Genomic DNA, 20,040 nt, shown 5'->3' with positions numbered 1-20,040 from the left:
GCGTTGCCAGGCCAGATGAGATATATAATCTCTCTATCATGTTCTGGGTCTACCCCAGGGTCTCTTACCAGTTGGACGTGCCCAGAAAACCTCAAAGAGAAGGCACTCACATTGCATCCTGATCAGATGCCTAAAACCACGTCAACTGGCTCTTTTTGACACGAAGGTGCAGCAGCTCTACTCCGAGCTCCCTCTGGGATGTCTAAGCTCCTCGCCCAACCACCCTATGGAGGAAGCTTATTTCGGCCGCTTTCATCCGCAATCTTATTCTTTTGGTCACTATCCAAAGCTCGTGGCCATAGGTGAGAGTCGGATCATAGATGGACTGGTAAAGCTTTTCCCTTCCAGCTCAGCTCCGTCTTCCCCCCCTAACGGTCTGATGGAACACCTGCATTACAGCTGACGCTGCATCAAACAACCTGTCCATCTCATGCCGCATTTTAGCCTCACTTGACTGTCAGATACTTGAACTCCTTTTCTTGGGGTAACTCCCAACCCAGAGGCTGCATTCTATTTTTTTGGCAGAGAACCAGATGGGAGTCAATCTCAAGTACTAAAAAAATAAGTTTTGATACAGAAATTGAGATATCGCATTGGAGCTTATATTGTAAAACTGGAAACAATACCCAGCCGTAGTTTGAGGACGAGGTTTTTAAAGTGCAAATATAAGCCACGGGACACTATTCACCAAAAGAGAAGATTAATTGTGTTTGTTTTAGCATGTGGCTGCAGGATTCAGAGATGTGGTTACTAAAAAGAACCTCTGCAGGATGAAAGCAGTGTGGATAAGTTTGTACCGCATACAGTATGTATGCACATTACAGCAGCACTCTCAAGAGACCGGACCCAGATATATACTGTATATAAAAATGATAACACAGTTTTGAACCACACTTCTTTTCCCTTTGTTTGCCACTAAGGAGATGTAAATGATCATTTCCTCATTTCCAGCTCCGGCTGCTGTTGGACGTACGCAAAGCTAGTGTTTGCGCGGCAGGGATTTCTGAGGCCGATTATCCTCCAGAGATTGTAGGCGGGCTGGGGACCCCCTGCAGTGTGATGAATAGAGTCAGGGATGAGAGAGAGAGAGAGAGAGAAAGATGTGGAGGAGGGGCGGTTTCCCTGCATGCACACGCACACGCACACACCACCCTAGACAACCAAACACACACCCTGTCTGACAAAACAGACAGCAGCGTCAGACTGCAGCTACTGAGCTGGTTTTATAATGAGACTGTACAGCTAAATCAAAGCTTTATTGAAGGTGCTCTATTATTGTTAAAGGTTCTGTATGTGCAGACAAACAGCCTGCACACTGCTTTGTACATTGTTTACCAGCAGATAACAATGAATCATACAGGATAAGGGCATGATTCTAAACATCCTCGCATTTATAAAGCGATTGCGAATCCTGCCATCACTGTTCTTGAGAACTGAGCCATTAAACCCGGAGCTGGCACAGAATTCATGTTTGTGCCAATCAGATAAAACACTTCCCATTCCAAACTTCTTTTTTTTTTTTACTGAAATATTACAGGATGGAAAACCTATTTAAAGACAATGTAACACGAATTACTGAAGGCCCCCCGAGCTGAGACAAACAACCTGCACTCACGGCTTTAAGACCAACGGCTGAATTTTTTGTTATTCCTTTCTCAAAGATGAAATGATGCGCTTGCTTTGGAACAACAGAAACACTTTCTCACAAACAATTTGACAGAAAGGAAGTGAGAAAAAAATGTCTTAATTAATTTACAGCTTTGCACCGCAAAACAGCCCGAGTGCTGGATACTAGCAGAACTCTAAATCAGACCCAGACAGACAAAACAATGCAATTAGTGCGTCTTGCATCAGTTGTGTAGTATACACCCACACATCAACATGACGTCAGCCCTTTGTTCTCGTACGAGCCGAAGAAATGTTGTCATCCGTGCTAGACTTTTAAAAGTTACATGGACGCGTGTGAGAAATGATGCAATTTAAATACAGCGCATTACGACTTAATAAACCCAAATGAAACAACAAAAGTATTTCGGAATATGTTTAATCGATGCAGATGCACCAATGAAGAGCGAGTCTCCAACCTGCAGTGACAGCTACCTACAGGAGCTGTCACGCTGTCATTAACTTATCACCCCTGCATGAGCTCCATTAAGACAATAATTACATCTGTACGCTCAAACAAAGAAGGGAGAGGACACGTTAACCCAGCTTGTTTACAGGAGACATACCAGAGGAGATAAAATTGATGTAAATTCAAGACATCAGCAGAGAGTTTTAGTTCATCCATGGACTTTAATATTCAAGTTTTATATCATATTTTTTCACAGGTCATCACTCAAAATCGAAAAATCGCTCGAAATCAAAAAAATTTAAATAATCTAATCTTGGGCCTTGTTTGGTTGTTATCTTGCACTTGTTATCCATTGTTCAGACTGATGGATTGCCATGAAACATACTATGATATTCACCTAAATGAAGTCCAGAACCTGACATATTCACTCTGTGATTACACCGCTCACAGAGACAATCCTTGTGTTCCTCCTTCTTTGTCTTCAGGCGGGAGTGTGCGGCTGTGAGGAAGGCTACACTGAAGTGATGACATCTGACGGCCTGTTGGACCAGTGTACAGTCATCCCGGTGCTGGAGATCCCGACCGCAGGTGACAACAAGGCCGACGTCAAGACCATCAGAGCCTTCAGTCCCACTCAGCCTGAAGCCAGCACACCAGGCAGGGCGGGACGCACATGGTTCCTGCAGCCCTTCGGCCCGGGTAACACACCTTCGACACAGACCGCCACATCTGTTTTTGAATCACATGATGACTGAATGACACAATTAATAAAAAAAAATCAGTGAATCAAAATGCTGCGCGGAAGAAAAACGTCACAGACTGTTGTAGCAGAATGTACTGAGACAAGGAAAACCACTTTAAGTGCACCAAATTAGCATATATTCAAACCAGGGGAGTGTGTTTTCTGGAGGAAATGTGTGTGATTGCTGAGAGCACAGAATTATTGCTTACTAAGCTATAAAAGGAGGAGAGGAGGAGAGGAGGGAGGGGTAATAATAGGCAGAGAAACGGCAAGGAAGGAGGGAAGAGAAAAGGATTAAAGAAAGAAAGGATGAATGATGGTTCAACATATTTGATGAAGCTGAAGCATTTGCATATTTTTTGGGGGGGTTGTATCCTCATGGTTAAACATAGTAGACATGCAGGTTTCTTGGGATTAAATGTGAATGAAAGGCAGGAAAGAATGGAAAGCAAAGGGGAAGGATGGAAACGAAGAGTAAAAGAGAAAAGGAGAGGAAAAAATGGAAGGAAAGAAGGAATATAAATGGAAAGAATGAGGAAAGAAAAGGGGAAAGAGTAAGAATAAGAGATGAGAATGAAAGATCAAAATAAACAATACAGTATTTTAGAATAAAGAATAAAGATTTTATAAGCTTATGCTGAAAGTTTCTCATCAAATATTTGTTTCATCTAATAGTGCAGATTGAAGTATAATGAAAGATAATCTATATGTGCAGAACATACATGTGACAGCATGTAATTAACATGTATATTTTTATCTGTTCTCGTTAACACAGAGCATATTTACAGATGTGGGAGGCGATGATGATGCAGTACAATGACACATATATGTATATTTATACACACTGGTGTTGAAGGCTCTGATCATTGGCACCGATGATTCAGTGACCAACAGAACTGTTCCTCCCCGTGTCGTGTGTATGACTCTACTGCCCTCTTCTGCTTCAACAAAGAAATGAAATGTCATACAATAGTGACCGTGCATGTGATTCTCTGTGCAGATGGGAAGCTGAAGACCTGGGTGTATGGAGTAGCAGCAGGAGCGTTCGTTCTGCTCGTCTTTATAATCTCCATGACGTACTTAGCATGGTAACGTACCAATTCTTCCACGTTATTCCTGCGTGTCCACCACCGTTTGTTTTTCTTTCTGTCATTGCATCAGTTACCATTCACACTGTCTGTCTGTCACCAACATTCAGTGACGTAACGGAGATCATAATAAAGAAAAGACCCAGTCTGAACATGTTTGAAGGGTAACGAAAGCTGCTTCTCTGATAAGTTACAAGGATTTTTAATAAATACATAGAGTAAAGATTAATAAAGTGAAGAACTCTAAAAAAGAGAGTTGACAAAACGCAGCTGATGAAAGTCCAATTAAACTGATGAACTCTTATCTGAGTTTTTTACTTGTAATTTATTATTCATTCAATATTTCATCATTTCAACCGGATCCCCTGCAGTGAAACATGAAACACGAAGCATTAGACACGAGACACTTATCGATGGAGATCGTTTGTTGTGTTGGAGATTATGTGAGGATGATTGTAGCACAGCTGAAGCTGAAGCTCAGAGTATCAGAGTATTTCTTATCTGTTTGAGCCATATTCTCATCTTTGGTTGCTGCCTCTTGTATTTAGTTACAACTGAATAAATATTATAAAATATTAACGTATCATACAGTACGATTTGAGCATTTTATCATCCATTAAGGAAATTCAAGTCTGTCAAATGCTGAATCAAAGGACTACGCTGGATAAAATGTAATGCCGTTGACATAGTGACTCTTTTTTTAAATAAAAGTCATGGTCCACATGGGCGTTCATTCATATTTCTAGCTCCTTTGATGATTTGAGTTTATTTATCTAATTCTGCTCAGCTGTTTTAAGTTTTTCCATCTTAGCATTCATCAGCTCGGAGCTGAAGGTTAGAGTCAGAACTTTTTAGAACAGTCTCCTGTCATGCAGACCAAACTTTTGCTTTGTAGCAAATTATTTATGCTCATCAAGGCGGGTTAAAAGATTTAACCCTCCATTACGTCACTGCTCATGTTGATTCATTTAATCAGTTCACTTCATTTGTTTTATTTGACTTTGAGTTCCTTCATCATTTGTCACCTTCATTTCTTGTTTTGTTTCTTTTTTCCCCGTCTCGACCTTCACCCTCATAATCCCCGCTCAGTTATTGTGGTTGTTGCCTTTGCTGCAAGTCGAGATCCAAGTCCCGCTCAGACGGGGTTTACTGGATGGACCCAAACAGCTACACTGTGCCTTACACCTGTCCTGAGTGCCAGAAACTAGAGCAAGATGAGTTAGTGCGGCACAGGCAACTTGAAGAACAAGAACAGCAACAACAGCAACAACAAGAACAGCAACAACAAGAACAGCAGTATGAGGCATTGCTCCAACAGCCTCCAGCACCACAACATCAACCACAGCAGCAGCAGCAGCAGCAGCAGCAGTCACTGCCGCCCCCACCACCACCTCACTTTGAAACTCTCATCACTTAGTCAGGGCCTTGCCTCACCCTCCTGTAATTCACATACGTTTGTGCCCAAACACCTCCAGTGCCTGTGTGTCATTTCAGTGGATCACTTCTTGGAGGTGAGACGTCCAGCTTCTGTCAAACTCGCCACAGTATTGAAGGGTTTGACCGTAAATACAAACTGCAGACTGCACTTTGTAGGTCTACTCTATAAACTCATTTCCTGAGGGACTGAACTATTCCTTTAAAGACTAACGTGGCTGAAGCTACCAATATCTGATATTTAGTCACATGTATTAAGGACAAGACACATATCCTGTGTTTACTCCTAAATTTGAGTCCTTGTCTGGCTGCATAGACTTCTTAGTACTGCTGGTACTGCTGTTCCTACTACTGTATTGCAATACTACTATGTGGCAGAAATATAATGGATTCTGGACTCTAAAACTACTACATGAGCAGTTAAATACCCACCATGAGTCATTCTTTGTACGAAATTTGCAGAAAAAACAACTTGTGTAACCTGCAGGCTGGTCATCGAGTCATTATCTTTCCTTTGCTGCCATCTTGTGGTCATCCATAAACATTTCATGTAGTCTTGTGGGGTGGGTAAAACAAAAACAGTTCATGAAAGAACAAACCTTTTAACTCAGAAGCATCAAGCTGAACCAAGGGTACTCTGCACTCATGTTATTGTCACTGATATATATATTCACATTTATGGTTGACCAGATCCTCTGAACATTCTCGTCTGTTTGTCCTGCAGCAAAAAGCCAAAGAGGCCACAACGACGGCAGATGAACAACAGACTGAAGCCGCTGACTCTGGCCTACGACGGAGACGCCGACATGTAGAAGTCTTCCTGCTGACCACACTAACCTACAGACATTTGTCCTATTGCGGGACACACAGGGTTTCTATGGAAACCCCTTGATGTCAGGGCTGCCTCTGGGCATTGTTCAACCTACAGGTGGACACCCAGGGAAGATGATTCTGACAGAAAGAGAAACCTCAAAGATCAAGACACTGAATCCATGTCATTAGCAGCCTTGATGTTTTTTCAGTTCTCTCTTCTTTCTTTTTTTAAATTTATTTCCATTTTGATACTTTGTTTCACAAGAGCCTTCATGAATTCTTTATCTTCTTCTGGAAGTCTGCCTTTGCTTCTCTGCCATCTATTACTGCCGGTAACATCCAAAATCACAGTTGTTGGAGAGGGTCACCCCAAAACAAAACAAAAAAAAGGTTTTTGCTCTAAAAGCACAAATCTTCATTCAGTTTTCTTTCTGTTCATTTTGCCACAGCTAAGTGGCATAATCTCTTTAGGACATTAAGAACATTCCTCTGTGTTATTGTGGCCTCGGTCCATCCAAGTAAAAAACCAGAGAACAGTGTAATTCCCAGAACCACCATCACTTCTGCCTGCCTCTCCCTTCTATTTTTCAGGCATAATTTTTGCACTATATTAGTGCAGCATGATATGTACTTATGTCTAGCTTTGCCATAGGAAACTGCCTCTCTCAATACAAGATGGTGTACAGTCTTGTGCTAGAAATGTAAAAAAGTAGACTTTTTTTGCAAACAGGACTCACCAATGTTTGTTAATATTTTTCTTCTATTACCTCTTATGTGTGATACGATGGGACGCAATGTAAATAGGATTTTTTCTGTGTTCTCAACTTTACCTTTCTAGTGTGTACAGCTACACGTCCCAAACTCTGCCTGAGTTCATTTATTCTCTAACGATTTTTTTGACTGTGGCTTAAGATCATGATCTTTTACTTTTGTAAATTATTGATACACATTACCGTCATCGACCGGGACTGCAGGAGATACATAGACACTCATTCCATTTTGAAACCTTTTAGCTGTGATATGAGAAAAAGAAAAAGTGGAAACAAAACCAGAAGATGGAGGATACTGTAACATGGAGTCTTTGCTTCAAGTATTCAGATGTATAAAGGCCTGTGATATTTGGGTTTGGAGATTAATTAACTATGAAAAGTGAAGTCTGAGATTAACTTACTTTCATCCCCAAAATTCTTAGATTCTTAGTCCAAACTGTGTTACTTGATTTCGTAAAAGTCTCAGTATGCGTCAAACAAACTAGTTCACATGATGGCTGTCCAGACCACGTCTAAAAACAGAAGTGTTTAAATCTGTTTTTAAATGGCCACATTTGCAGAGAGGGTAAAAGCCTGCTGTGCTCCTGCTGCTCTTCAATCTATCTCGAAGAACTCTTGGTCTTTTGTCGTTTTAGTCTAGATGTGATGGATGGGGATAACAGCACACATCTTCCAACAGTCACGGTGTTGCGCTTGGTTGTGCAAACCGAAAGTGACAGAAGTAGTTATATGAAAAATGAAAAAGAGAGCTGAGAGAGAGAGAGCTGAGAGAGAGAGAGAGGGGTTCAAACGCCTACACACCTGGCTGATGGATGGATAAATTTGGGTGAGCTTGTTGGATTGTCAGTTTTGGAAAGTTGCGACATATCTGTACCAATTCTGACATTGCAAAGCAGGTTTCAGACAATCTGACTAAGGACTAAGCTTGAAGCACACTAAGGCCTTAACGGTGCCAGGCAGAACTGCTTATCGGATGGTCAAACACCTTCTTAAACCTCCTCCCAGACATGTTTCCAATGTCCGACAATTTATGTAACTTTCTAAAACGAACAATGTGACAGTCCCACACTTCAGTCTCTCTTGAACTATTTCTGTTACTTTTCATGTGTACAACAGAGGACATAACTATGACATTTCCTCTTACATATTCCTCCTCTCAATGACGGTCAACGACTAGTTATTTTCTCGCATAACGTGGCTCTGAGAGTTTAGTGAGTCTGATGGACTGAATGAAACTCTTCTGTTCTCAAGGCTCCTCCAAATTCTGTAAATGTAAACATTTTATTTATTTATTTTTTTTACAAATTTGGAGGATCGCAGGGTATTCCCATCAAATATCTTACATTGACCTGGTGCTTTGGTCTCTAGTCGTCCAACATTTCTTTAATGGAGTTTCCCAATGTAAACTTGGGTATCATGAAACCCGCATGAGTGTATCCTCTGTATTTATACTTTGCTGGGCATTTCAAGGCACCTTCAAGGTGTTAGAGTTAAATTTCTTTTGACAAGGAGTGCACAAATTAACCATCAGTTTTGGTCTCAGGAACATCTTTCCACCATCTAGAGGAAGACTAGACCGTCTAATTTGAAGAGGTTCAGTCTTAACCCTCATTCCTTGAAGATTCTTTAATGTCACCTTGAATAAAGGGTTTATGAATTACAACTAATGGCTTTATTAATATGTTTAATAGATCCCTTTATCCTTTTTGAGCCATCCAGCTATCCAGTTTGGATTTAGGTTATTAATCTGTTATTGTTAACCCAACAGGTCGTCAAGAGACAGAACAATCCAGTCTAATGTTGTATGCTGTAGTACACCAGGATACAAACCATTTTCTGTAGACATTCCTGTAGTCTAAAAAAACTGAAGATTACTTTCTATTTTACAGGTTTTTAATCTATCCTTTCAAGTGTTTAATGACCTTCAAGTAAATTCAGCTATGTATCCCAGAGAGACTTTACCAATGAAGAGTTATTGTGGTCTCCTTGTCTTAAAGAGCTTTCAGCCCTTAAACAACTCTGGGTAACTTTCAGTGTCCCAGAATGGTGTAAAACCTTTTCCAGAAGCTTTTTCTATTGATTAAAAATCAGTTCAGGGGTAATCATTGTATGGGAGTGCAAAAATCTGTCTGATGTAAGTCCAGTCACCCAAAGTGAACAGTGTATTATTTATCAGTATGAGTCACCATATCATTGCCAGAAGAATGGCAGTTTAATATTATTATGTGGGGTTTGTTGCTAGTAAGTTAACGGAATGTTTATTTTATATTTCTTGGAATATGAGTTGTAAATAAAGTGCTAAATATTTCTTTTTTAATTTATTGTTTATGTACCATAATGTGTTTCCCTTTTTTTACTGCACAAGATGTTGCGCAAAAGAAAGAGAAAAAAAAAGAATAAAAATGGAGGCGTGAATGGAGTGTGCTAAAAGCGATGTTGATAACCTCGTGAAAAACAAAGTCGCTGATGAATTCTGTCCTTTTCCTACTGTTTGTTTATATGTATTTGACTAATTGCTGATAATAAACAAGGGAAATATTTGAAAGTGTTGTCATCTTTTTGGAATCCTTCAGCCTGATGTGAAACAATAAAATTTGGTTATCAGAATTTAATATAGGTGTGTACAATATTTTAAATAAACAAAAAAACAAGTACCTTTGTTTCATTACAAAAATATATTAATTTATAAAAGTGCATACAATAAACAAACACATAGTTCACCACCTTACTGGGTAGATGGATAGCTAAATAAAAGAAATAGCAATATGTTGGTGGTAACAGCCATACATTGACATATAAGCTATTGTATAATACACATATTTAAGATTTTGTGTCCACAAGCTTTAATGATTATTAAGATGCCTGCCTGTACTGTATTTTGGCAGCTAGATGGCGGTAAAAATGACCACATCATACACTGTGCAGTGTATATAAATCTTAATCTGCAGAAAGGCTGTTACATGGCAGGGATAAAACCTCTCAAACTAATAAAACACTGAGTGGATTATACTCAATAGACCAAGTTTGAACCCTGTTGTCAGATAATAATATGCTTTGGCAATGTTCTGGTTAAGACACCGCTCTTGTTTCAGATTATCCAGTTCCAGTCGTTGATGTGCAGTGGTTTAAACTTTCGTTCCTTTTGAGCTTCTAGTGATTTAACAGTATTACTCGTGACTGCAGGCTTTGCAGCACCTTACTGTTTTTTTCTTGTGGAGACCTGTGTGCAGTTCTCCAGTGTGCCTTGCTTTGTTCTCCAGCGTTCTCCAGTGAATCCTCTGATCTGCCTGCTTCACTTCCCCTGTGACGCCACAGCCAACCCCTTTGCCTCCACCACTTGCTTTTGAATTAACTCTAAAACTGTCAAACACAAAATCAGAATGTAAACAAAGATGAAACCCACAAGAGTAAAAACCTTTTTCAGGTGAGCCCTGGCCAAGACAGGCAACAGCACAATAGTAACAAAACAAAACAGACAGTATTACCACACATAACATCCTCCGAAAAATAAGTACAAGCCATGAATCCAACGAGCAATGCCACTTCTATGATTCTGCCTCCAGGGTTTTAAGAGAGCTTTGAGAGGGCAGAGTATCCAAACACCCTCTACACTCAACTCTCAGTATGAACAGTGATAACTGGTCTCAACTCAACTGAAATCAAAGTGGTATCCTGGCACCTCAGGGGTTTTCATTTTTTTTGGTAAATAAGGATGACACTGTTTATATTCAGATCTTGAGTCTGGAAGACAGTCCATGTGTCAATATTTGAGTTTTGTGCTTAGATGTAGTACATTAAGTTATTAAATGTAATCTTAGTCATGTTTAATCAAATTGGATGCACACAGCAAACCTTGTAGTAGGAAGTGTTTCACTAGGGAAAGGTGTAGAAGAGAGGAACGGGATGTTGATGCTGGCCAGCAGCTCATTTTTGCAATTTTTTTCTCCATGGCATATTAAATTGGTAATGATTTAACTTGTGTTATTTGCTCTCTGGGTTGTTTGTGATGAACAATGTGGACTATATTCTGCAGTAGTGGCATGAAGTCCTGGAGCCAATAGAATAATCTTTTAGTACGCTACATTATAGATGAATGTACAGTAAATCCATCCTGAGACAGAACTATAACCTCTTCAATGACAGTTTTGTTTAACAGGAAACGCATCCACATTTAAATGTGCAGTAAAACACAACACCACTAGATGTCAGTAAAAGACAGCTAAAGATGTCCAAACTGCTCCGCGGCCAGACGAGGCCAGGACTTTGGTTTTGGTGGTTTGCTACAGTTTGATGCTCTGGCATATGCAACCTTGAAAAACTTCTGAAAAACAACATTCAGGTAATTTCATCTTATTTTTTATCATTGTTCCAAGAGGGCTGACAGCCTCAGTGCTGAACTTTGTTCAAAGGTTGCGTAGAACTTCTAGTTCTCTAAGAGACAAAAGAGGAGTTCTTAGCCGGGAAAAAGGGACGGGTCAGTGCAAATTAACCTCTGTCATGGAGGAATGGACACTCAAAAGACAAAACAAAACTGGAGACGCATACTGAGGTCGAGTATTCTGTGCTGGTCTAGAAGGTTGCAGACAGAAATATTTGCCTTATTTTGCTTTACTACTTCTCTTTTTCTTGGCTGCAGACGCTGAAGGCACTGATTCTGTCCTTATGCAGTCATGTAGATAGACAATTAGGTCTAATTATTCTTTTCCTCCATTGGTTAAATTGTTGTCCTCTGCTTGTTGAAGTAATGTAATTGCCTTTATCATCAGAGCCCCTGATTATGATCGGATGTTGGGAAGTAAAACAGAGACAGGCTACATGGTTTTGGTCCTCTCATTTAATCAGCACTTCACATAATCAAGTCTCTGTCTTTCAATTAAATTCCCTCTGCCAAGAAAAGGAAGTTCTACAGACTGCCTTAATCAATTAAGTCATGTTGTGAAACCCACTTCAAATGGGTGACTTTGCTTTGACCTCAGAGGAATCAAGATCTGGCAAAAAAATGTGATTAAGGATGCTAGGTCAAACACTAAAGATCATCTACGCAGCACTCTTTGTTTTTAAGTTGTGTTCCCCACCGAGCCTGAAGATAAAAGATGTCTCCTTTAACTGATAATCTCCTTCTGATAAAATAAAGAACTGCCTCAGTCAAGGAAAGTGGTGGTCTGTCTGCCGTACAGTAATGTGCGAGAGAGGAAAAATCTGGCTTTACATCATAAACAATGATAAAAATAGCAGTTTCGCTGCAGATGTGAACTAAAGTCCTCAGAATGTTGGTCTTTGATTTATAGCAAAAATACAGCAATGTTGTTCGATCCAGGTTTTTATTTTAAGTTCTTACTTGTTGTTTTTTTCCCCCCCTGTGGCTGGAAAGTCCTTAAAAGCAGAATTTCATGTAGGGCAGAGAGAGTGAATCTGCAGGAAAGCTTTTGTTTTTTTTTTCCAAAAGATTGTCTGGGGCAATGTTTAACCTGTACGGTAACATCTCCTGGATTCATTTCAAACTGGAGTCCTTTGTTGCAAGTTAAACAAGATCCCTAAAAACGAGTCTGACAAGACCAACAGTCAGAACAAATAGGTTTAAACCAAACTTGTCAAATTCTCTAGAAGAGAAAATGAATCTAAGCGATAAAAACATTTCTCAAACTGTCATAAACATTCATTGGAATTTACTCATTTCCTCTTAACTTGAAAATACCAGTCTTACCATTGACTTCATATAAAGATGGACGACATGACAGCCCCACAAACGCAAAACCAAAACATCTTGACCACCTCGTGGTGTCCAGTTACAGTACAGGTCATTAAATGGTTTCTGTCATTTTAGGAAGTGCTCAGTTTTCTGACAAGTTTGGCTTTTAATCAGTAGTTTGATGCTATAAAAAGGGCGATCATGACTGACACCTGAGTCCTGTTTGTGACTGAGTTAGCCAGATGCATGGGCGAAACCCCATCACTACTGCACAGACTGCAAATGACATCACCTGCACAAGACGGCAGATACTTTGACTTCATTTCTGTCCAGTGGGAGGAAGAGGAGATGCGTTTTAGTCTATCCGGATAAACTTTTTGCCTGGTTAACCACCTGTCACAATACTTCCAGGTATCGAACATTGGCTTGAATCATCCAATATGAATTTAATTCCTTTGGTACTCGGCAGCCGTGTCGCCGCATTCCCAGATCTTAAAAATAGAAACAATGTCCAAAACTACAAAAATATAAGACCTAAAATGTAATAATAGAATAACTTTCCAGAAGAATGACTCAAGAATCCATTATGCTTTTTAGAAGCATAAAGAAAGAAGGCGTTCTTCTCTACCCAAGTTAAGTTTTGAAAGTTTTTCGTCAGAAATAAATCTCAAATCTTTGGCTTGTCTTTCACTTGAAGACTCGCATTCACACCCTTTAATAAGCCAAATGGAAATGTGCGTTTTCCATCCCCGGCTCCTCGATGCTGAAGCCGGCAGTCATTCTAATTGTGATGAGGAAGCGATTGATGTGCAGCAGCTGCATCCTGTGACCGACACTCTGCTCAGCCATTTGTGTCTGTCAGCTCCCCCACCCACCCCCCAGCCCGCCCACCCTCCGCATCCTTTCTGAAAAGCACTGGCATCCTCGACCGTGACTGCAGACCGCCGGGCCTTTTTTGTCGCCACACATGGCGTGAAGCGCGCCCTCAGCCCTTCTGGTCAGGCCCAGTTTGACTCCTATCCCTCGCCGTAGATGTGGAGTGACACTTCAAATGGCAGCTGGTTGGGCACAAGCCACGGCAAACCTGCTGCCACGTCCTCATGGCCACGCCTGAGGGCCCGCAGCAACATCTGCCCTCACAATCGACGATGGAGCCGAGCCAGCCGAACATATTCATGCCACCGGACGCCAGCGTCACTCAGCTGGGCAATCATCCTCTTCCTCTCTCTTGTTTTTATCTCCTACCCCTCCTCTTTGCAGCCCAATGGTAAGCTATTAGGAAGAGGCTACCCTGTAATTTTCTCCCCCAGCACTGAATGGGCACCAAAAAGGTGTGCTTGAAAATTAGCAACTTGACCTCATGATTATACTCTATGAACGAGAGACGATCCAGCGCTGGAAAGAGGAAGGAGAGCAGGTGTTTGATTGAGAAGTAAGAAATGTTCTCTTTCTCCCCTTTCCGTGATGGTCGGCAGCCACCGGCTGCGTTCACATCACTCTTGTGAATGGTTCTCATTCTGTGACACTGACACAACTCAGCAGCTCAGTTCTAACTCTCTGTGCTTCACTGGTGCTCTATAGTGCCCTTGAAATGAAATGAGACTCATACTTCCCCAGTGACTGTCTATGTAAGTGACTGGGAGCACATTCCAAAGCATTAGTCAAAGCACTAAATAGCTTCTCCATTTGTGCTCACGCTGTTATTATACACATTTTGACACTAGCAAGGCCAAAAAGAAACCCCTACAGATGAGAGGTGTCTCTATACTCAGTGTACGCAGAAGCCGCTGTTAGATTTTCACAATGATTAAGAGAACATCTACTGTGGATTAGAGGATTTACACCTTTACATTGACTTCTCGCAGGCCTCCTGTTAACCTCAGGAGTGTTGAATTAGAGCGAACACAGTTTACACCAGCCCAGTCAATGGTGTTACATTCATATTGGACCATTTTGAGCCTTGTGATTTACGTCAAGTGACGTATTCAGTGCCAATGTGGGATGTAGCACAAACCACCTACCATAATGCAACAATTTATTGAGTAGAGAACGGCTCCCTGACAGTCAGTTACAGTAGTTAGGACTGAGATGAGATCGTCACCTTCCCACATAACTAGCTACCCAGATTCATTATAGAAAAAATAGTAACGGAAAACGGCCACAAGCTTAATGTGCATTTATTGAGGTTTCAAAAAAGTCTTTTTAGATGTTTGTTGGAAGAACTTAAATGTTGGACGACACCTAGCTCTTGTACCTCAGGGGAAAATCTAGTTTGGTTATTATAGTAATAGTAATACAATATTATATACTACAGTGTCAGGTGTGTCATGTCCATGTGTTGAACCAAGCAGCGTTTTTCAGTTAACCAGGTAACTTCTGTGCAACAGCATTTGTTAACAAATAGCAATAAATGATAATTTTTACTATATCAACTATTTCTCACAGGTGTCTGGAGAAGCAATGGTAAAACAATAAAAGAAAAACTCACTTCTTTCCTTTAGTGACCCAAAACTGTAGTTTTAATATTTAACCGTACAAAAGTGTAACTTGACTAGTTGAACTACAAAAATGGAGGCAGTGGAAATATCTGCAAGTTACTGGAAAAATATAGTTATACTATTAGTTTAATTACATGTAGTTTACTGATCAGCAGCGCTGTTTACTTCGGACAGAAGCATCTTCAGAATGAATCGGGGCTGAATGACGTTCACGTGACTCAAGTAGTCTTGGAACATTCCATACAGTATGAAGTTAAATGAATGGAAGTCAGTGACCCTCTGATAGATCAGTAAACATATTAAAAACTTGAACAATAAAAAAGTACCTCTAGGTCAGAAGACCATCAGCACTGAATCAGCATGTGTATAAATGTATCAGTATGAACAGTATGGTCCGTCTCCCACACATTACTTTACTGGATGATCGTGTAAAAACCCTTGGATTGTATCTGTGGTAGTATCTGTGTATGCCAACCACAATTTGATTTTGGTTGGCGACGGATTGTAGTTACAGAAAATAAACTGCGGTTCAGGATACTTGATTAGAGTTAAAAGCCTCACATGGAAACTGTGTCGACAGACAAGAACGTCGATATGAATGACTCTGCAAAACCCTGGACTAAATTAAGTGACAATATATATTTTCTTCTGATATCTAATAGCAACTTTAAGTGTTTAAATGTTTTTTTTTAACTTTATCTGTTATTCCAGATGTAACATGGTTAAAGAATGACTGATGCTACAGTTAAAAATAAAGCAATTACCGACTGAACAGAACTTAAACTCTCGTTGAAGTTGAATGTGCTCCATACCGATAATTTCTCCATCCCTAATAAATCATGAGGTGCAGTATCGTCCAAGAGAAACTAGGAATAGTGCTTTGAGTCCTGACTCTCGTGACTTGGAAACCTGCAGAACAAGGCTCCCAGTCCGTACTGGAATCTCAAAAACGATTAGTCAAAATCTGAATTAATCTTTGATCAGCAAAGAAAAACGTTGAATTAATCCTGAATTATGGGCCTTTTACTTTACCAGAGACCAGATTGTGCTTCATTACAGCCACAATGGAAGTCAGCCAGACTCTGGAGATTTATCTCCGCCTGCTCTACCACAGCATGCCATGCTGGGCCTGTGAAGGCTATCTGGGCCATTCAGAGCAGGATCCCATCAGCCCTGCTGGCTGAGTTATGGCGACAATGCTTGACCACTGCAATGTTGTAGCAATGAGACTGCTGGGGATTTATTAAAGCACAGCCCCTCCTGTCTTTTCCTTTCTGCTCACCTCCCCGCCCCTTCTGTTCCTTGACAAAAAAAAAGGATCCTATCTATCTATCTATCTATCTATCTATCTCCAAGGCAGAAACACACACTCAGGATTCAGTCACCTTGTCTTTCATCTGCTGGCATCTAGACACACACACACACAGACACAGGATTCCTGTATATAAACACACAAACACACACAAATTGTCTATTATCCATTGTACAAATTCAGATATGCAATTTCACCCTCAGGCACAGGAGTGAGAAAATAGTCCCCACTCAAAGGTTATAGCATTTTCAGGCATTTCAGCCACATTTCATGGTCTTCATCGCTGAAAAGAACTGGCTTAGCTGTCACATGAACTAATACATATGACATCTCCCATACTACAATAACGTCCTCATCCAAGGCTGGATTACCAACCATGTATACCAACCCCTAAACTTTCCCCCAGAGAGCCGCAGGTTGCTTGTGTCGCAGCATTTTGATTGATCGCACGTTAAATCTACCAATAAAACTTGATTAAACATAAAAAGATGATGAAGATCTCAAGGTGGCGAACACCTTTTCAGACAATATAGAGGTGTGAAAATCTAGCTAGACCTTTTAACATGTGGTTGATATGATACCTTAGTACATATTGTTAACTCGCGTTCTTAATTCTTAAAGTTCTTATGTATGTGATTAGAATATCACAGGCTAATTAAAACACAGCAAACCTTGAGCGGGGCAGTAATTAAATGCAGACACACTGGTTGTGTGTGGAGGGCTCAGTATGGCCTCATTCTTCTTAGAAAGTTGTTTCATCGTTCAAGTCTTTTGTCTATAATTTGATTCTATTAAGTCTTTTTCTCTTAAATGAGGAAGTCAACTTGTTCTAATGTTGACTCCTTAAGAATTCAGTTCTGGTTGATGGGATGAGACCTGTAGTTACTGGAGGTAAGGCGAAGAACATCTTAACAATACAAGGGCCAGAGTTCTGGCCGCAAAACGTACATTGAGCAGCTTGAGATCGAGCAGAAGAAGGTGTACAGTCTATATGATACGCGGTTGCTATACTTAAAGGACCAGTGTGTAAGATTTAATGGCATCTAGCAGTGTACCTTCCGATTGCAACACCCTCGCCTCACCCTCTCCCTCCAGCACGAAGGAGAAACACTGAAACATGGCAGACTCCGTGGAAGAGAACCTGTGGTGTCTATAGATATAAAAGTCTCATTTAAAGGTAATACAAAACATAATGTTTCTTATTTTCAGGTGATTTTACACAAATAAAAGAAACAGAATTATGCATATCATATTACAATTCTGTCATATTCTGTAAATAGAGGCCCTGTAAATGTTACACACTGGACCTTTAAACTTGTACTCCAGAAAATATGTTGCCTTTTCAAAGCTGTTACGCTCCTCCAGATGATTTCATTACAATATGCCCTATACAGACAAATTAAATGCAAAGTGCATGTAACTCCTGTATGTCACTAAATGCACAAGATTTGAAATGATGCACAAATGGCAGACCCCGCCACTGACATTGCAAACTACTATATAGAAAAGTAAGTAAATGAGTGTAATGCCAGCAATAAAGAGGAGAGGAATTGAGTCTCATGAGAAAAAAAGGTTTGTAGTTTGAAGACTTTGTGTTTTTTAAATGATCTGTAAGTTTTCTGCATGCTAGAGCTGCAGCCTTATTCTTATTCTGTGTTGTTTTTAAGATACTGAAACTCATTTCTGGAAAGATTTTGAAATATTCTCACTGCACGGGCCGATGGTTTTCACTTGTTTTAAGAAAATTAGTTTTTTTGGGGGGAGGAGTAGAGATAGATGAATAGTATCAAGTCTCATATATGACTTGATGAGAGGTGTGTGTGTGTGTGTGTGTGGGAGAGAGAGAGAGAGAGAAAATGCATCACACGTTGTTGGATCTTCAGCAGATGTTGGTAGGGGGTGGAGGGGGGTGTTATTAGTAGCATTAATGGTACAGGAGGTTCTGACAGTGATGATGAGTATTAATATGTTGGAGTTACATCATGAAGAACAGCTGTTGTGTCTGTATTTGTTCAGATTTGAGGCTTTCTTGTTTGGGGTTCGGGTCTAGGATGAGGAGAAGGAGGAGGAGGAGGAGGAGAGGGGGGGCTGCCTGGAGTTATTGGCAGCGGAGTTCTGAATGTCAGCTCATTCATCTACATCAAGCGCACAAACCAGCAGCCAAGGTGAAACGCTTTTTCCTCAGGAGCGTCTGTTTAAGAAAAAAAAACAGAGAGAGAGAGAGAGAGAGAGAGAGAGGCAGTACGAAGAGGAAGAGAGAGAGAGAGAGAGAGAGAGAGAGAGAGAGAGAGAGAGAAACTTCGCTTTCTTCATCCTCGTCGCCTCCTGGGCCAATCTCCTCTCGTTGTATTCGTCTTTTCCTGGCTTTCTCTCTCTCTCTCTCTCTCTCTCTCTCTCTCTCTCTCCCCCCTTTTCCTCCTCATCTCGTCCCTCCCCCCTTTTAGCGCGACTCTCTCTCTCTCTCTCTCTCTCTCTCTCTCTCTCTCTCTCTCTCTCCCCCCTTTTCCTCATCATCTCGTCCCTCCCCCCTTTTAGAGCGAGAGTCAACCCTGGTAGTGTTGTAGGCGCGTGTTATAAAGCGGAAAGCCCCGCCGTTCCCTTTCACATCGGAGCGCTCCGACCGCTGCGCGCACCAGCTATCAGACAATCAGGAACCTGAACCTGCTCACAGCTATGACCCCGCTGCTCCCTCTACCTGGATTAACTCTCAAGTAACCGCTGTTTGTCGCGCCCACCTCTCCCCTCCCTTCTTCTCCTTCTAACATCATCACCCCCTCACGGCAGCAGCATCATCAGCATCATCATCAGCAGCAAGCAAGCCTCCTTGACCGGCTCCTCAGTCCTGCGCGCCCCAGCCTCCAACTCTCAGCTTTGTTCTGCGGTCATGGGGTGCGTTGTTTCCTTTTTGCCTGGGCTGCTGAGGGGCTTGATCGTGCTGTGAGGCGGATACCAGGTGGATTTATGGTCCGCAAAACCGCAACTACCAGCAGAGGGAAATTAGTGGAACTTTGAGCTCCGGGAGGATGCAGGTGACGTGTTGGTGCGCCGTGTTCCTCCTGACGCCTGCACTTTGTCTGGTGAGTTAGATACTCCTGATCAGCCTCTTCTTCTAGCTCAACTTTCACCACTTCACGCTGCTCTGTCAGAAAGTAAAAAAAAGGGCATAATTGTTATTATTTTCTCACTATGAGAGGACTTTACTCGGTTCAACCGTGCGCATTTCCAAACGCATTCCCATCGCGGCTGGAGAGACTCGCCTGTTCGGTTATTTCACTGTGGCACACTGCACAGAAAACCAAAATATGTAAGGGGACTGATTCAAACTTCATCTACGCACTTTTTTAAAATATGATTGTTTGACAGTGAAACTTGGACCAGGTGGGAATTTCTTGTGCGCAATAACGCCGTGCGTTCACTTTGTATTAATGAGGAAATCAGGCTTTCTCTCTCAAAGAAAAGACCTGATGTGATAAAGATGATGATGCTTTTGAGACTATATTTCCAGGATGTCGTTAATCTGGTGCTTAAAACAGCGATCACTTACCCAAACAGGCAGTGGAATGGTCTCACGGGGGCGCCATAACAAACCAAAAGTCCATGTAGGCAGTCTAAGCTGCCTG

At 41.2% G+C, this 20,040-nt stretch overlaps 2 protein-coding genes across 2 annotated transcripts in view; both read left to right on the top strand.

Annotated features, from left to right (window-relative positions):
* The window catches only part of thsd7aa (thrombospondin, type I, domain containing 7Aa), a 122,666-nt gene extending 113,916 nt beyond the window's left edge, over nt 1–8,750 (top strand). The window contains exons 26-28 of the mRNA XM_019259691.2: nt 2,560–2,773; nt 3,817–3,904; nt 6,063–8,750. Of these exons, the coding sequence (XP_019115236.2) occupies nt 2,560–2,773; nt 3,817–3,904; nt 6,063–6,150 (390 nt within the window). The 3' untranslated portion in view covers nt 6,151–8,750. The remainder of the gene's footprint in view (nt 1–2,559; nt 2,774–3,816; nt 3,905–6,062) is intronic.
* A 10,180-nt stretch (nt 8,751–18,930) lies between these two features.
* The window catches only part of nxph1 (neurexophilin 1), a 44,605-nt gene continuing 43,495 nt past the window's right edge, over nt 18,931–20,040 (top strand). Inside the window, exon 1 of the mRNA XM_010741424.3 lies at nt 18,931–19,497. Within this exon, the coding sequence (XP_010739726.1) occupies nt 19,444–19,497 (54 nt within the window). The 5' untranslated portion in view covers nt 18,931–19,443. The remainder of the gene's footprint in view (nt 19,498–20,040) is intronic.

Source organism: Larimichthys crocea, chromosome XIII (assembly GCF_000972845.2).
Source record: "Larimichthys crocea isolate SSNF chromosome XIII, L_crocea_2.0, whole genome shotgun sequence".
NCBI classification, from domain to species: Eukaryota; Metazoa; Chordata; class Actinopteri; family Sciaenidae; genus Larimichthys; species Larimichthys crocea.
The sequence above is the reverse complement of the archived record's forward strand: the minus strand, read 5'-3'. Positions and strand labels throughout refer to the sequence as shown.